Raw genomic sequence first — 17,100 nt, forward strand, 5'->3', positions numbered from 1 at the left:
CATGGCATTGTATGAAAGTGAAACATGGATGACAGTTCTGAGAGAAATAGAACAAAAGCTTTTGAAATGTGGTGTTACAGAAGAATGCTGAAGGTGAGATGGGTAGATCGAATCATGAATGAAGAGATACTAAATCTAATTGGTGAGAGGAGATAGATTTGGCTAAATTTGTCGACAAGAAGAGATGGAATGATAGGAAATATCTCAAGAAACCCAACATGTGTTCAGTTGGTTTTTGAGGACAGTGAAAGCGGTAGATCAAGATTTGAATATGACGAGCAGATTAGAGCAGGTGTAAGACGTAGTATATCCATAGAAATGAAAAATTAGTCAGTCTATGGACTGACAACTCACACAACAATATATACATTTCCTTATATAATTACATTTTAGAGTAATAATAATAATAATAATAACAATAATAATAATAATAATGGATTTTATGCATTATATAGATTGTTAATTACACTGTGCACCTTTATATTGTACCGGTTTCGACCTGTACATACCGTATTTTTTATAATTAATTGTATTCAATCATTACGCAAGACGTTCAGAGCTAACTTGATTTGTTTACGTTCGGAAGAATGAGCAGGCTAGCCGCCGTCAGCTGTGTGTGTGACGTAGCTGCAGGGACAAGATAGACTACCCGCCTGACACCACGTGTAGCCGGCATGGCCTGGTATGTTCTGGATATGAACGTCACGCCTTCGCGAACATTCGATTGAAAAACATTCAAAACTTCTCTAATAATAATCGCAGCCACTTGAGCGATGCGTCATTTTGAAGAGGATAGCATAAATGTCTCAAATTGCGAATCACAAGGAAATTCGTCGAGGGATTCGTGAGATAATCCGCTTCAAAGAGATCACATTATGTGATGACGTAGGAGCCCCAAACCGAATATAAAGAGAGCTCACTTTACCCAGATCAGACAGTCATAGCTGAGTGTTCAGCCTGACTCTCCACGCTGCCGTGTTCGTCGAAGTGCTGACAGAGGCTACCTTCGAATATTTAAAAGTCTTCATATGGGACGTAAACTCTGACAGGCGTGTTGAACTTATAATCTGTGCGCTTATTGGAACTCTGATTATGACGAGTCTTGTATTGGACTTAGGTGACAACAGTTAAGTCTGACTTGTATTCTGTGCGCATGTAGAAACTTCTCGATGCAACTTACTTTTGTTCTTGTTGAACTGAGTTTATTACAACGTTGCCTGTGTGAAACTTAGCATCTGAACAAACATAATTAATTTCAATGTGACACTAGTACGTTATACTGTGGCAGTTTTTCTTCAAATCTCAGTCGGCATAATTTCCTTAATAGACACGAGTATTTATGAAAGTGTCCGAACATTCCCATGAATGTTACTGCAAATGATTACCATAATAAAAGTATAATCGTGTACTGCGACACAAGTGCTTCACTATGAATTCAAACTGTGTTTTTCAAAATCCAATTCAAACAGAACTATGTATTATTTCTTTAATGTCAAGCGCATCTAACAACCAACTGTACTTTTCATTACAACCTTATTTCTTCGTCAAAGTGTTCAGTGTTGTTTCATGACTGACATCAGTGTCTTTGATAAATTCTAGAGCAGTCATACATTTCTTTCAATGTCAAGTGCTACTTTATTTAGTGGAAAATCACCACGAACTGTGCCGAGTGCGTGAACAATTTTCAGTTTCATTATTTCTATTCATGAACTGTGCTTTATTTTCTTCCAATCTCGATGCTACTTGCATATACATCTTTAGTGAAGTTTTAAAATTTTATCTACAAGATTAAGAGTGAATTCGACGGCATATCCCAACCATATTAAATGAAACAGTGCTGTTAAACAAAAGTGTCGGGGGGACTGTGTAAATTTGGACACTCGTGTAAGTTATGTGACGAGCGATTACCCCGCAACATCGTCGGATATCGTCCACAACGTCGAAAGTTCGAGACTCAAACCCATATCAAACCAACCTGGGTGTTCCGGGCTTATCTCAACGAAATATTGGTGACTTCCAGAACGTGTTTCAGCCTGGTGAACTGGGAGCACGGGTCATCAAAAGGCGATGTTGAAGACAGCGTCTGTCAACAGTAAAGTGATGTGCACTTTGAAAGGCATTTTCTGAATCAAACTATTATTCAATCAATTTAAAACTTTTCTTGTAGATAGGACCCTGCCTCCTGTACCAAGCCCTAGCTAGAAACCACCCAGAATCGCCCTGAAACCTACTTCGTGCTGACTTTAATAGTAATTCATAAAGTCGGGCTATTTTACTGGTACAATATATCGTAAGATTTGGAAAAATAAATGAATACATACAAATTACGAACCAACTTGAGGGAGGGAGAGAGAGTTATTAAATAATTGTCCGTCCTCCAATGAGAGCGACCATTCGGATCTAATCAGCTTACAATTTCACTAGAACTTACAAACATCAAAAGTGGAAATTTATAATTGTTAAAGCTTCAGATTTTTTGGATTAGGAAGGGGGGCGGGGTCAGATTCTCGGGCATAGATGGAAATGAATGATGGGTACAGTCCGTCGAATCTGTATTGCTATATTTTTTTTTTGTTTCGCAGAATGGTACTTTAAGAATCCTTCTAAGTTCAGCGGTGTTCTTGATCAGGAATACTAAATGATAATTGCTTGTAAAAAAGAATATGAATACTTACGATGAACAGAGTAAAATTAAATTATTGTACAAATAATATTAAGTATAAAATAATGACAATAAAAATAATACTGTACTAACACTCTTAAAATAAGATTATAAATAATAATGGTTCGTGGTGTGGTTTGCTGTACTCTCGTCCTAGTTCATGAACCATGGGCAACGGCCGAGTGGCATTGTAAATTGTCCTGAGAGTCGGGATGCCGGTTGCTACGGAATGAGAATGGGCATCTAGTACATAGTCTGATTCATGGCCCTCCTTGCGCTCAGGTGGCTAGGACTATACAGTCTACAAGTGGTCACTAACTGGGTCTTAGTAAAGATAGTATCCTGGTTCACATAATTTTCACTGAGCACGCCCAAAACATTTTAAGCAAACCTCGGACCTATGAGAGGAACGGAGTCCCACTCCCATTTGACTTTTTGGAAACAAATTGGTGAAGAAAATGGAATTTGATGGGGAGCTATCAGTATTAATGGGGCTTATGGAAGAAATAAAGTAGAACTTGCTGAGTCAGCAAAGAGGATACATCTGGATGTGTTAGGAGTTTATGATATTCAAGTAATAATAATAAAATAATAATTAATAATAATTGTACCGGGAGGTGCACCTCTACGCCGCCCGTTCAAAATGAGCGCCTAAAAGAACTCCTCTATCTATCAAATGTGAAACCAATAATACAACAATTTAGAACTTTACTCTGAAGATGTCACCGCTAAAATATGATATAATTTCGTTATTGTGAAGTTTCCTGAACTGTGTGAATTTCTACTTGTTTTGTTTTCCATTCATCAAGAAGTCTGAACATTCTTCCATAGATATCGCTACAAAAAACTATGATCATGAACCCTGGTGCGAAGTGAAAGAACTTTTGATTAAAGAAGTTTGGTATAAGTCCAGGATCTGCCGACACGGGCGAGCACGGGCTCCGCGGCCTCTGCTTGTGCGTCTATATGACGTCATATATGACGTGTTTGGCGAGTTGATGTTTGCAAACATGGCGGATAATTCGAAGGGACCTGTAGCGGCCGCTAAATATATGAATGAATGGTCTGATATATTTGAGTTTTTGAGACTGTAACACAATTGACGGGTATGGGGTTGCACTTGTTGGTTTGTGAAATAGATATTAACAGCCCGATATGATAGGGCTGGCTTGAATTCGCGAAAACTTTACGAGTATTAAGCAGGTCGGGGTAGTGGCAAAACCATTGGTCTGTGGACAAGCAAAGGGGGTCTGCGGACAAGCAAAGGGGGTCTGCGGGCGTAAGTCCCCAGGTTAGGGCCGCGAAGCGGCCAATGGGCCTATAGCATCCCTTACGAAAGCAATTGTGATCCATCGAAAAACCACTGGTAGTGACAGGTTAGGTTGTGATCCACTGAAAAGCACTGGTAGTGACAGGTTAGGTTTGGTTAGGTGCGACAGCATTAGTAAATGAGCGGGGTGATCCACCGAAAACCACTGATAGTGACAGGTTAGGTTAGGTTAGGTTTGGTTAGGTGCGACAGCAATACTAAATGAGCGGGGTGATCCACCGAAAACCACTGATAGTGACAGATTAGGTTAGGTTTGGTTAGGTGCGACAGCATTGCTAATTGAGCGATTGTTGTTGAAAGTAAACTTCTGGTCAGTATGTCACTAATTGGAAAACAACACTATACATTGGGAGTATATGGAAATCACTAAGAGAGGATATGAATTTATGAGTACTCACCAGAAGTGTAGGAACTGTGTGACAGGAGTGGCACAAGATGGAATTGTTGTGTTGCCGTAGTAGTACTCTCTGAAGTGCAAATACGGATGGAGTACCGAACAGGAGATTGAATTGCTTTCGGTAGTTGTACTTCCTGTTGCAAATAATAATCGGTACGATGAGCCAGGACTGGGTAGAATGTTGAGTTCTTTCTTGGTAGTTGTACTTCCTCTTAAAACAGTAATCAGCACCATCACAGAGCTGGGCGTACGAGAGGAGTGTTTGTTTCTAGTTGTACTTCCTCTGAAAACAATAAACACCACCACCACCCACGAACCTACTACGATGGCGTAGCAGGGGGGAGAAGTGATACTCCCACGTGGCGCGTCCCAGGTGGCGGATAGGGGGGTCCTAACCGGCTTGCCGGCGGACTTGAGGGAAATAAAATACCTCTCGCGGACGAAACACACTATCCCCTGCGGGTGGGTGACGCACATGCAGAATACACCCGCGGTATCCCCTGCCTGTCGTAAGAGGCGACAAAAAGGGGCGACCTTGGCGCGGACATGGATTGCGGTTTGGTATAATGTGTTGGGCCTCCTGTGGATGGGAGAGGCTGAATGCATCCATAGGTAATCCGTGCCTGTCGTAGAAGGCGACTTCAAGGGTCATGTGGCCATGGTCCACTCTTTATTTTTTATTATTTTTCCGAGGGTCAGATGTAGACCATTCAAAATTTTGATGTGCGTGCTGCCCGGAGATGGGCCTCTTACGTGTGCGATTACGCCCAAAAGCCCGCAACTGTCCACCCCTACGACACCACATGGCGATAAGGCACCCTTTCTGTCCTGCATCAATGGAGATTCCCAGGTAACTTGCCGGTATTTACTGCGAATTTTTTGTCCCTCCGTCTATTCCGTGTCCGCGTAGGGAGGACATATACGCAATACCACGTTCAAGAAAATGGAGTCCCACAGGGATCGGTCCTTCGTGTCACTCTGTTCGCGATTGCCATGAACGGTATTGTCACTGCTGCTGGTCCAGCAGTAATACCGTCGCTATATGTGGACGATTTTGCTCTGTACTACAGCTCGTGCAGTATGGCAGTCGCAGAGCGACAATTACAGCAAGCTATTAGGAGGGTGGAGAAGTGGACCTTAGAACATGGCTTTCGGTTTTCTGCCGCAAAGACCTCCGTTGTCCATTTCTGTCGTCAACATACTTTTCACCCACATCCTGAGCTTTACTTAAGAAATGTTGTTCTTCCAGTTGTTGACACTTACCGATTTCTTGGGCTCCTTTTTGACAGTAAATTATCGTGGGAGCCACACGTGCGGCAGTTAAGAGTGCAATGCGCTAAGAAGCTTAACATCATGAGGTTTCTTAGCAGCACTTCTTGGGGGGCTGACCGCACGGTGCTCCTACGAATCTATAGGGCACACATTTTATCTAGGCTAGACTACGGCAGTGCAGCATATGGCTCAGCAAGACCAAGCATTCTTCTGAAGCTAAACAGCATCCATCACGGCGGGGTTAGGTTGGCGACGGGAGCTTTTCTTACAAGCCCCATTGCCAGCCTACTCGCTGAGTCTGGTGTGCCGCCTTTACACCTGAGGCGCCAGCAGATGCTTTTATCGTATGCTGCAAATTTGCGACAGATGCCACTTCATCCAAGCTATCCTTGCGTGTTCAACAATGGCAACCGTTTGCTGTACGCTGCTCGTCCTCGAGCGACGCGGCCGGTTGGGATACGCTTGGATAGCAGTTATGAATTGTTTGACGTACTTTCGGTTCCTTGCCTTGTCAGACAACCAAGTGGGGTACCTCCGTGGGTCGTACGACGACCTGAAATAATCCTGGATCTGCACACTGGCCCAAAGGAAAACACGGACCCTTCGATTTATCGGAGGCTCTTCCTGTCCGTTGTTGGCCGCTATCCAGGTTCAGTCGTCGTCTACACGGATGGTTCAAGGACAGATTCGAAGGTGGGCTGTGCGTTCGTTGTTGACAATGATAGGTTCCTCTTTGCTCTTCCGGCAACCTGTAGTGTGTATACGGCAGAGCTCTATGCTATCTGTGAGGCTCTGCCATACGCACTGTACAATGAGCGCCGACACTATCTTATGTGTACTGACTCCTTGAGTTCGCTCCAGTCTATAGATACCTGTTTCCCTTGGCACCCTCTGGTGCAGCGAATCCAGGACCTGCTGGCCGGGTATTGGGATGCTGGCACCAGAATCACGTTTCTGTGGCTCTCAAGCCACATGGGCATAGAGGGAAACGAGTTAGTAGATCAGGCTGCCAAGGAGGCATTTACACTGCCCCCGTTGCCTTTCAAGGTTCCAGCAAGTGATATTCGCTCCCAGCTGAGACATCTTGTTATGTCCCATTGGGAGATGGAGTGGCAGGCCATTGCCACTTCCCAATAAGCTGAGAGCGATAAAAGGAACAACGAAGGTATGGAGGACTTCCCTTCGGGCTTCGCGGAGGGAAGCCGTGGTATTGTGTCGTCTTCGGATCGGCCACGGTATCTTGACTCACTCGCATCTTTTGAAAGGAGAACCCCCTCCGGTGTGTACCTGCGGCGACCATCTTACCGTGGTGCACATCCTTACGGAGTGTGTGGACCTGGTCGATCTATCCCTTATCTTGCGTGATGACGAGCAGTCAGCAGACCTCGTCGTCCGCTTTATGAGGGATAGTGGACTGTTTTATCGTGTGTGATGCTGTCCTTTGTCCTAGTGTGTTTTGTGCCACTTGCGCTTTTATCCCATTGACTTCATTTTAGTTTGTTACGTATTTTAATGTGTTATTTTAACGTCTCACGTAAATTATGTACTACCAGGCAATGCCTTATTCCTTAGTTTTCCTATATATTCTCTTATTTTAGTAGAAAATAAGGCATTGCGTATTAGATCCACTGATTGTTTTAATTTCACCCTCATTTTTCTTCATCACCTTTCTTTTAAAACTCTAGTCAGTGGATATTTTTTTTTTAAATTTTAACTTCATCTCTCATGTCTTTCATCTCGTTCCATTAGGGGCCGATGACCTTCGATGTTAGGCCCCATTAAACAACAAGCCTCATCAATAATCACCACTATCATACAGCTGAACAGAGGACAGGAGTGTTTGTTTCTAGTTGTACTTCCTCTTAAAACAATAATCACCACTATCGGAGAGCTGGACTCACTAGTGGAATGTTTTCGTGTAGTTGTACTTGCTGTTCAAACATCACTCGACACTACGGCGACGGTATCATGTCTGTTACGAAGGGAGGAACGGCGAGAACTGCCTTTCGTGTTGCACACATGTGCATTGAGAGAACAGGATCATGGAAGATATATTGAAGGGAGTGGTGAATGTTGGCGAGCCTGTTCAGACTTACCACTGTATTTGCTTACCAGTCAATCTCGCGGACGATTTCCAAAAATTTATTAAATTTATCTTCGCCTGCTACTTTGCATTGTTTATTAAACATGTGCGTCGCGAGGTAGCCAGTGTAGAGGCTTTTCCTGCCGTTATATTCCGGGACGGATGCTTTGACATGGCGCCATGTGGATTCAATTGTATTTGTGTGCGCACCAGTTATTTTGTCCACGAATTCGACTGAATGATTAACTGTGAGGTGCTGATACCCATGTTTTTTGAGAGTGCTGTAAGATTTCCAGCAGTCAGTGATGATGGTGGTACCGGGCTTTATCCACTGCTTTATTGTGGATATGAGGGATTGGGCCGTTCTGTCTTCGACGGTGGTGAAGAAACACTTGCCCGAACCCCTCTCTACACCACCGAAAACCCACTGGCCTTCCACGAAGTGCCCCCTTCGGCCGAATTTGCTCTCGTCGACCTCGACAATTGTATTCGGGCCGCCGATGGATTCTGATGTCGTTTCTATATAGTTACCGAGTACTTCTCGGTAGAAGTTTGTTCAGTCGGTGATGGTATTTTTTGAGAAGCCGTATTCACGGATTATATCGGCCGAGTGTGTATTGTGAGCTATTTCATACGTCAGCTGTATGATTTTGGGAATTGTGAGGTTGCTTTTGGAAAACCAAGACTTCTGACGTATGGTTCTGGTGGTTTTGCACCTCGATTCCCTTGGCCCTTTGTTACAGGCCCATCCTACGCCGTCGCTTGTTTGTTTTGTGTCCTCCAAGGTCATGTTGGACTGACACTTGGGGCACTTTACGGTGTCTTTAATCAGTCTGGTTTCCCGTAGGAATGCCATGACCATTTCCTTGTTCGATACAACCTGTTGTAGAAATCTCCTATTCGGTACTCCCGGCTTCCCGAGTACGAATTTCGAGTAAGAGGAACGCGGAATGAATGTGGATTTCCGCAGTTCCTCTTGATATTTGCTGACTACTACGGCGATTCCCAACATATTGTTGGTACTGAATGTCCACTATGTATGCCTATACTGTGCCGAATGACTGGAAGGAACGTGGATACATGGTCTCCTTTTATACAAGGAACGTGTGGTGGTTATGAAACTCGTGACTTGAGTTTGATGTATTTTCGTTTCTCTTTGAAATTTAAGTTGGCAACAGTTGAGGGTCGGGGGAGACGAGAGTGCCATCTTTTGGTGTAAATATGAAATTCTTTGTGATACCATCTGTTTCACTTCTTGTGTACTACATGCATGTATACGTATGTACATATACATATCTCCTTAATACGTTTGAATGTCAAGTAACTCGTTAGCCGAGTGGGGAAGGTGATGGACTACGGAGTCGAAGATCGTTGGTTCGAGACAGTCTGCCCCCAGGAATTTATAAGAGGTAACTGAAATTAGTGTAATATGGAAATATGTAAGTGATAGAATAGGTATAATATGTGATATGTGGATACCGGTGAAGTAAGATGGGAAAAGAACGAGTGTGAAGAAACGGACAGTGAAACGGGAACATTCATCAATAAACTTTTGAATTGTCCCCACCCGAAAGCCCCTACTACCCAGGGGGTCCCGTAGTATGTCGCTATAGCTGTGCCGGCGAATTCTGGCCTTGTTCCAGAAGTTTTGTATTGATAAGGTTTTTTTTTTACTAATTCATGTTCATTTATTTTAGGGTTGGCAATATTTATCTTTTCTTTCCGCCAGTTTTGAATCTAGACAATCCCTAATTTCTGTAATTAATTTTCTACCAATCACTGTATTCTTCTTCTTCTTCAATCTTCAGTGTAACTTTTAAATTCACCAATAAAAGTGAGAGGGTGTGGCTAGTTTAATCTTGAATGATCTCGAATTTTCCCCGAAGGTTTATAAACTGCAGATTTTCACGTTTCTTGGCCAGTTGATCGTCAGCTGCTAGAACTTCTACCAGGTAATGGCCACTTAACATCTTTATTTCTTGCTAGCTCCGCAGTTTAACCGGAGGGAAAGGTCCGAAACTTTAACTATGTAACCTAGTTTTCCTAAAAATGTAACTTCCTGCCAGCTAATGTAAAAATTTCATAAAATCTTTAACTGTAAATCGGGGATAGAGAGTGATGTAGCCTCTCAAGCTCTCCTTCATATTGGTTTGAGGTGACTACGTTTTGTAACTGGCTTTCTTCCTTTCCATAATGTCTTAATTTATTCTTATACGAGTCACCTCCATAGTTAGGGAATAGCCCCTGTTTCTTCGGCCAAGTGCCCTTTAGGTTTTAAGAATTCATATCTAGGAGTGCAAGTACACGCCTTCATTCAATTTGTGTTTCGGGCCATTTTCTTAACCTGTTCTTTTCCGCTACGGCCCAATAGGTTGGGTACTAGATACCCCTGTTTCAAATTTTGTACCCCCTGCGGGTGGGGGACGCACATGTAGAATACAACCTCGGTATCCCCTGCCTGTCGTAAGAGGCGACTAAAAGAGTCCCAAGGAGCTCTCAACTTGGGAGTGTGGATTGGCGACCACGGGGCCCTTAGCTGATTTTGGCATTGCTTCCACTTACTTGTGCCAGGCTCCTCACTTTCATCTATCCTATCCTACCTCCCTTGGTCAACTCTTATTCTTTTCCGACCCCGATGGTATTAGAGCATTCGAAGCCAAGGGAGTCTTTCATTTTCACGCCCTTCGTGGCCCGTGCCTTTAATCGTCCGTTACTTCGTTTTTCGAAGTGACGGATCCCTTCTTTCTTCTTTTTCCTCCCTCTTTACCCCCTGTGGGTGGGGGACGCAGACGAATACTACACCCACGGTATCCCCTGCCTGTCGTGAGAGGCGACTAAAAGGGCCGACCAAGGGATGATTGTCTTGGAACCATGAAACTACTTGTGATTAGTACCTCCACGCCGACAACACCATGGGTCGCTTTTACTTGTGCGTAGTACCACTATATTAGGTACCAAATAGGTTTGTGATTAGTAGCACACAGGAGCACCGTGCGGTCGGCTTTTGCAGTACCTGTGATTAGTACCACCATATGAACAGGACCATGGGATACCTACCATGGTTCTGCCTTGCTTATGATTAGTACCCACTATGAGTAACACCACTTTATAGTGCAGGTCTCTGTGGTTAGTACTCTTATGTGATGAACGCCATAGGGTTGCGTTGCCTGTAAAGTGCGCTGCAATGTGAGAAAAACCATAGATCTGTATTGTATGTCGAATTTCATAACCTGTGAGTAGTACCATAATGTGTGGAATACCGCGAGTCTCCGCTACTTTTGATTAGTACCGCAACAGCACAAATATCATGGGTCTACATTCCTAGCGATCAGTACCGTAATGAGTGGCCGATAACTTGGATTTTGCACCCCCTTTAGACTGTACGCATCATCGAATCATTGTTATGCTATAGCAGCAGTCCCTTGGTGAGTAATCCTATTATTTTACGTCAGTTTCTGTGAAAGTAAAGCGTTGCGGGTCGCATCCACTGATTGTTTTAAATTCATGTCCATCCATTCATTCTTCGTCCTCACGTGTTGAATTCTGGTCAGTGGAGAATTTTGGACTTTTAATTTTTCATTCCATTCCGTCTCATTTCGTACGATGACCTCGATGTTAGGCCCATTTAAACATCAAGTTCATCATAAAGTGCACTTGAGGGGTGTCAAGAAAGGGAAGAGCAGAGTGTGTGACAGGACTGTTCATCAAGTATACTATTTCACGCAACACAGTTTCTGTTAGTCACGTAAATGAGTGAATAGGGAGGGATACATGAGTTCATCCGCGATTCCGTGTGGTGGCGGAGGGCATTTTGAACATTCCATGTAAGAAAGTGTTTCATGTGGTGTGCTGTACATTCTGTTCCTGTGTGTTTCCCATGATTAATCTACTGTGTAGAGCTGTGCAAAATGAGTTCTGACATACAAAAAATGCCTTTCCGGACCCATGTCAGTATAATACATTATTTTTCTTCTTTTACATGTGAGGAATGTGTCGTGAAAGTTTGACCATACCTTATTGTTTCACCTTGTAGCTGCTTTAAATCAACACACATTCCCTAGTTCAAGATGTTGGCTTTACTGAGGTAGCTGATTTATTTTGTCATCTGCCCCAAATTCTGTTTCTTGTTTTTACATTTTTGTATATAATTGTGATTGTATATTGTTTATAGGGAAGTTCTCAAGACCAAGTATCGTTACGAAGGTGGGGTTGGGAAGTTGGTGAGTGCTGCCGAGCAGGTCTCGCTTATTCAGGATGAACTTGTTGCTCTCAAGCCAAAGATAGTGATTGCGGCGCAGCAAGTGCAAGAGATGATGTCCAAAGTAGAAAAGGAATCGGCTGATGTGGCAGAGGTAGGTACACTTTATGGTTCACAGTTGAGATGCCCAGTGGAAAATAGGCACCTGCCATAAAACCGTAAGTTTACAGGAAAAAAGGAGTTTGTTCAAGTCTCTATTGTGTAGAAATTAAGTATAAAATTGAAACTCCACGAACCTACTACGCTGCCGTAGCAGGTGGAGAGATGATACTCCCACGTACCGCGTCCCACGTGGCCGAGAGCGGGGTGCTAACCGGCTTGCCGGCGGACTTCAGTGAAATAAAATAGCTCTCGCGGACGAAACACACAACCCCCTGTTGGTGCGGAATGCAGACGAAAAGTACACCCACGGTATTCCTGCGTGTCATAAGAGGCGACTAAAAGGGGCGACCAAGGCATGATTGAATTAAAACCACGAGAATACTTGTAATTAGTACGAACACGCGAGGAACACAATGGGTCACCTTTACTTGTGAGTAGTACCACTACTCGGTAGACAATAGGTTTGTGATTACTAGCAACAGAGGGTGAACCATGATGACTTTTACAGTACCCGTGATTAGTACCACTATATACGGAACATGATTAGTACCATTGTGAGAAGCACCACGAGTCTGGGCGTTGCCTGTGGTTAATGCCGCTATATGAGCGACACCCTTGGTCACCACCTGAGGGTGTAGAATACACCCACGGTATCCCCTGCCCGTCGTAAAAGGCGACTGACAGGGGCCCAAGGGGCTCTGATCTTGGGAGTGTGGGTTGCGACCACGGAGCCCTTAGCTGATTTCTGGCATTGCTTCCACTTACTTGTGCCAGGCTCCTCACTTTAGTCTATCTTGTCCGACCTCCCTTGGTCAACTCTTGTTCTTTTCCGACCCCGACGGCATTATAGCATTCGAGGCCTAGGGAGTCTTTCATTTTCACGCCCTTCGTGGCCCTTGCCTTTCTTCGTCCGTTACTTCATTTTTCGAAGTGTCGGATCCATTCGTTTTGCTTCTGTTTTCTCTCTGTCTACCGTCTGTGGGTGGTGGACGCAGACGGAGAATACACCCTCGGTATACTCCGCCTGTCGTAAGAGGCAAGTTAGAGCGGAAACCAGGCGTTGATTGTGTTAGAACCATGAAAATACTTGTGATTAGTACCATCACGCGAGGAACACCATGGGTCGCCTGTACTTGAAAGTAGTACCACTATGTTAAGTACACGGTAGTTTTGTGACTAGTAGCAACAGCAAGGGAGTTTGTGTGGGTTTTCCATTACCCGTGGTTAGTACAGTTGTGAGAAACACCACGGGTCTGGGCGTTGCCTGTGTTTAGTAGCACTATATCAGCGACACCACTATATGAGGTTCTCCACGGGAATACCGGCGCCCGTGATTAGTACACCTAGGTGAGGAACACCATGGGTTTGCGTTGCCTATGAGTGGCGCCCTTATGTGAGAAATACCACTGATCTGCGTTACCTGTGTGAAGTACAATACTTGTGAATAGTACCATGATGTGTGGAAAACCGTGAGTCTACGCTACTTTTGATTAGTACCGCAACATGACAAATACCATTGTTCTACCTTACTAGCGATAAATACGATTATGAGGGTCCGTTGACCTGGATTAAGGACCCCTTTAGACAACAAGCATTCTCGATTCAGGATTGTGCTTTGGAAGCAGTCCCTTGGTCAGTAATACTACTTTTTATGATAGTTTCTGGGTCGGATCCACTGATTGTTTTAAATTCATATCCATTCATTTTTCATCGCATATTTTATTCTGGTCAGTGGACATTTTTGTACTTTCAAAAGTACCATTAGGGCCGATGACCTAGCTCTTAGGGCCCCTTAAACAAGCATCATCGTCATCAATTGTAACCTAAGTGGTCTTTGTTTAAACAAGTAATTTGTTGTGCTGCTGATCGTCGCTCGACGGTGGCCTCGCATCGAGTTTCTGCAGGTTGTCATCTCTACACGGGGAAACAACCCGAATTTTTTGGGAGCATTTTAAAACTATGTTAAAGAATCCATCGCAAAATAGCTTAATATCTAACTTTACTTGCCTGTGTAAATGTTATCTTCTATAGCTCGTGCAGTATGACAGTCGCAGAGCGACGGCTACAGCAAGCTATTAGGAGGGTGGAGAAGTGGACCTTAGAACATGGCTTTCGGTTTTCTGCCGCAAAGACCTCCGTTGTCCACTTTTGTCGTCAACGTACTCTTCACCCTCATCCTGAGCTTTATCTAGGAAAAGTCGTTCTTCCAGTTGTTGACACCTACCGATTTCTTGGGCTCCTTTTTGACAGTAAATTATCGTGGGAGCCACACGTGCGGGAGCTAAAAGTGCAATGCACCAAGAGGCTTAACCTCTTGAAGTTTCTTAGCAGCACTATTTGGGGAGCTGACCGCGCGGTGCTCCTGCGATTCTATCGGGCACACATTTTATCCCGGTTAGACTACGGCAGTGCAGCATATGGCTCCGCAAGACCAAGCATTCTTGCGAAACTGAACAGTATCCACCACAGCGGGGTTAGATTGGCGACGGGAGCTTTTCGTACTAGCCCCATCGCTAGCCTGCTCGCTGAGTCTGGTGTGCCGCCTTTACACCTGAGGCGCCAGCAACTACTACTTACGTATGCTGCAAATTTGCGACAGATGCCACTTCATCCGAGCTATCCCTGCGTGTTCAGCAATGGCAACCGTTTGTTGTACGTTGCTCATCCTCGTGCGACGCGGCCGGTTGGGATACGCTTGGATAGCAGTTATGAATTGTTTGACGTACCTTCGATTCCTTCCCTTGTCAGACAACCAAGTGGGGTACCTCCGTGGGTTGTACGACGACCTGAAATCATCCTGGATTTGCACACTGGCCCGAAAGGAGACACGGACCCTTCGATTTATCGGAGGATCTACCTGTCCGTTCTTGGCCGCTATCCAGGTTCAGTCGTCGTTTACACGGATGATTCAAGGACAGATACGAAGGTGGGCTGTGCGTTCGTTGTCGACAATGATCGGTTTCTTTTTGCTCTCCCGGACACCTGTAGTGTGTACACGGCAGAGCTCTATGCTATGTGTGAGGCTCTGCGGTACGCACTAGACAATGAGCGCCGACACATTCTTGTGTGTACTGACTCCTTGAGTTCGCTTCAGTCTATTGATACCTGTTTCCCTCGACACCCTCTGGTGCAGCGGATCCAGGACCTGCTGGCCGGGTGTTCGGATGCCGGCACCAGAATTACGTTTGTGTGGCTCCCCAGCCACATGGGCATAGAGGGAAACGAGTTAGCAGATCAGGCTGCCAAGGAGGCAGTTACACTGCCCCCGTTGCCTTTCAAGGTTCCAGCAAGTGATATTCGCTCTCAGCTGAGACATCTGGTTATGTCTCATTGGGAGATGGAGTGGCAGCCCATCCCACTTCCCAATAAGCTGAGAGCGATAAAAGGAACAACGAAGGTATGGAGGACTTCCCTTCGGGCTTCGCGGAGGGAAGCCGTGGTATTATGTCGCCTTCGGATCGGCCACGGTATCTTGACGCACTCCCATCTACTGAAAGGAGAACCCCCTCCTGTGTGTACCTGCGGCGACCATCTTACTGTGGTACACATCCTTACGGAGTGCGTGGACCTGGTCGATCTGCGCCGTAGTATTAACCTTCCGAGTACTATCTCCCTTATCTTGCGCGATGACGAGCAGTCAGCAGACCTCGTCATCCGCTTTATGATGGATAGCGGTCTGTTTTATCGTGTGTGATGATGTCCTTTGTCCTAGTGTTGTTTATGTCAGTTGCGCTTTTATCTCATTGACTTCATTTTAGTTTGTGTTGCGCATTTTAATGTGTTATTTGAACGTCTAATGTAAATTATGTGTTAATATCTGTATTACTGGGCAATGCCTTATTCCTTCGATTTCCTGTACTTTCTCTTATTTTAATAGAACATAAGGCATTGCGTATTAGATCCACTGACTGTTTTAATCTCACCCTCAATTTTCTTCATCACCATTGTTTTTTAACTCTAGTCAGTGGATACTTTTTAAAAATTTTAACTTCATGTCTCATGTCATTCATTTTGTTCCATTAGGGCCCGATGACATTCGATGTTAGGCCCCTTAAAACAACAAGCATCATCATCATCAAATGTTATCTTCACCCTCAATTTCAGAACCCGATACTTCCATAAGAACATTCGGTATGGCTTTAGTGTCTAAATTTTGTACTTGAATTAGCCATCCTAAATATTCACAAGAATGACACAAACACATTCCCTTCCTGCCCGCACGCACTTTTCAGTTCATTTTGCAGCTGAGCGTGAATGATGACGCAGCCTCAGATTATGCAGGAATGTGTCTGTGTTATCAATACTTTCAAAGAAGAATTTTCGACTGATGCGTATAACTAGTACATTTATGCTTATACAGAGTTCGGCATAAAGAACTGATGGTTTTAAAAATTTCAAAATTCTTTCATTCATTGAAAAGAAACAATTTTACCATTTAATAATGACCGGGAAGATATGTCTTGGAAGAACAATTTATTTTTGAATACAACACTCTTCAAATGAGGTCCATTGTTTCTCACACACTCCTTGAGCCTGCTTATGAATTTCCCCACATCGCGTTGTAACATATCAGACGGTATCACCAATATTTCATGACGAATTGCTTCCTTGAGCGGGGTTTGCCACAAAGAAGATAATCACACTCCCTGAGATTGGTCGAACAAGCAGGCCATAGAGCATTACTATGGCAGGAAATGACACGTCTAGGGAACATATGGTTTAAAATTGCCACCAAAGCCCTAGGTGTGTGTTTTGTCGCACCTTCGTGCTGGTACCAAAGTTAACCTGAATCAGTATGGAGTCTGTGCAGTTCCGGTATCAGAAAATTGCTTAACACTGCAATATAGCGATCCGAATTCACTGTAACAGCATGAACACCCTCATCGATAAAATATGGTCCAATTGTTCCAGAGCTGCTCATACCACACCACACCACACCACACCGCACCGCCTACGTTCACTGTGACGGGGACGCTCGTGCAGGATGTGCGAATTT

General features: G+C 44.3%; 1 protein-coding gene across 1 annotated transcript in view; it reads left to right on the forward strand.

The window, feature by feature from the left end:
- Dhc36C (Dynein heavy chain at 36C) overlaps nt 1-17,100 on the forward strand; it is a 911,918-nt gene that overhangs the window by 583,646 nt on the left and 311,172 nt on the right. The window contains exon 34 of the mRNA XM_068227203.1: nt 11,916-12,096. Coding sequence (XP_068083304.1) covers nt 11,916-12,096 — 181 coding nt within the window. The remainder of the gene's footprint in view (nt 1-11,915; nt 12,097-17,100) is intronic.

Source organism: Anabrus simplex, chromosome 4 (assembly GCF_040414725.1).
Source record: "Anabrus simplex isolate iqAnaSimp1 chromosome 4, ASM4041472v1, whole genome shotgun sequence".
Taxonomy (NCBI): domain Eukaryota; kingdom Metazoa; phylum Arthropoda; class Insecta; order Orthoptera; family Tettigoniidae; genus Anabrus; species Anabrus simplex.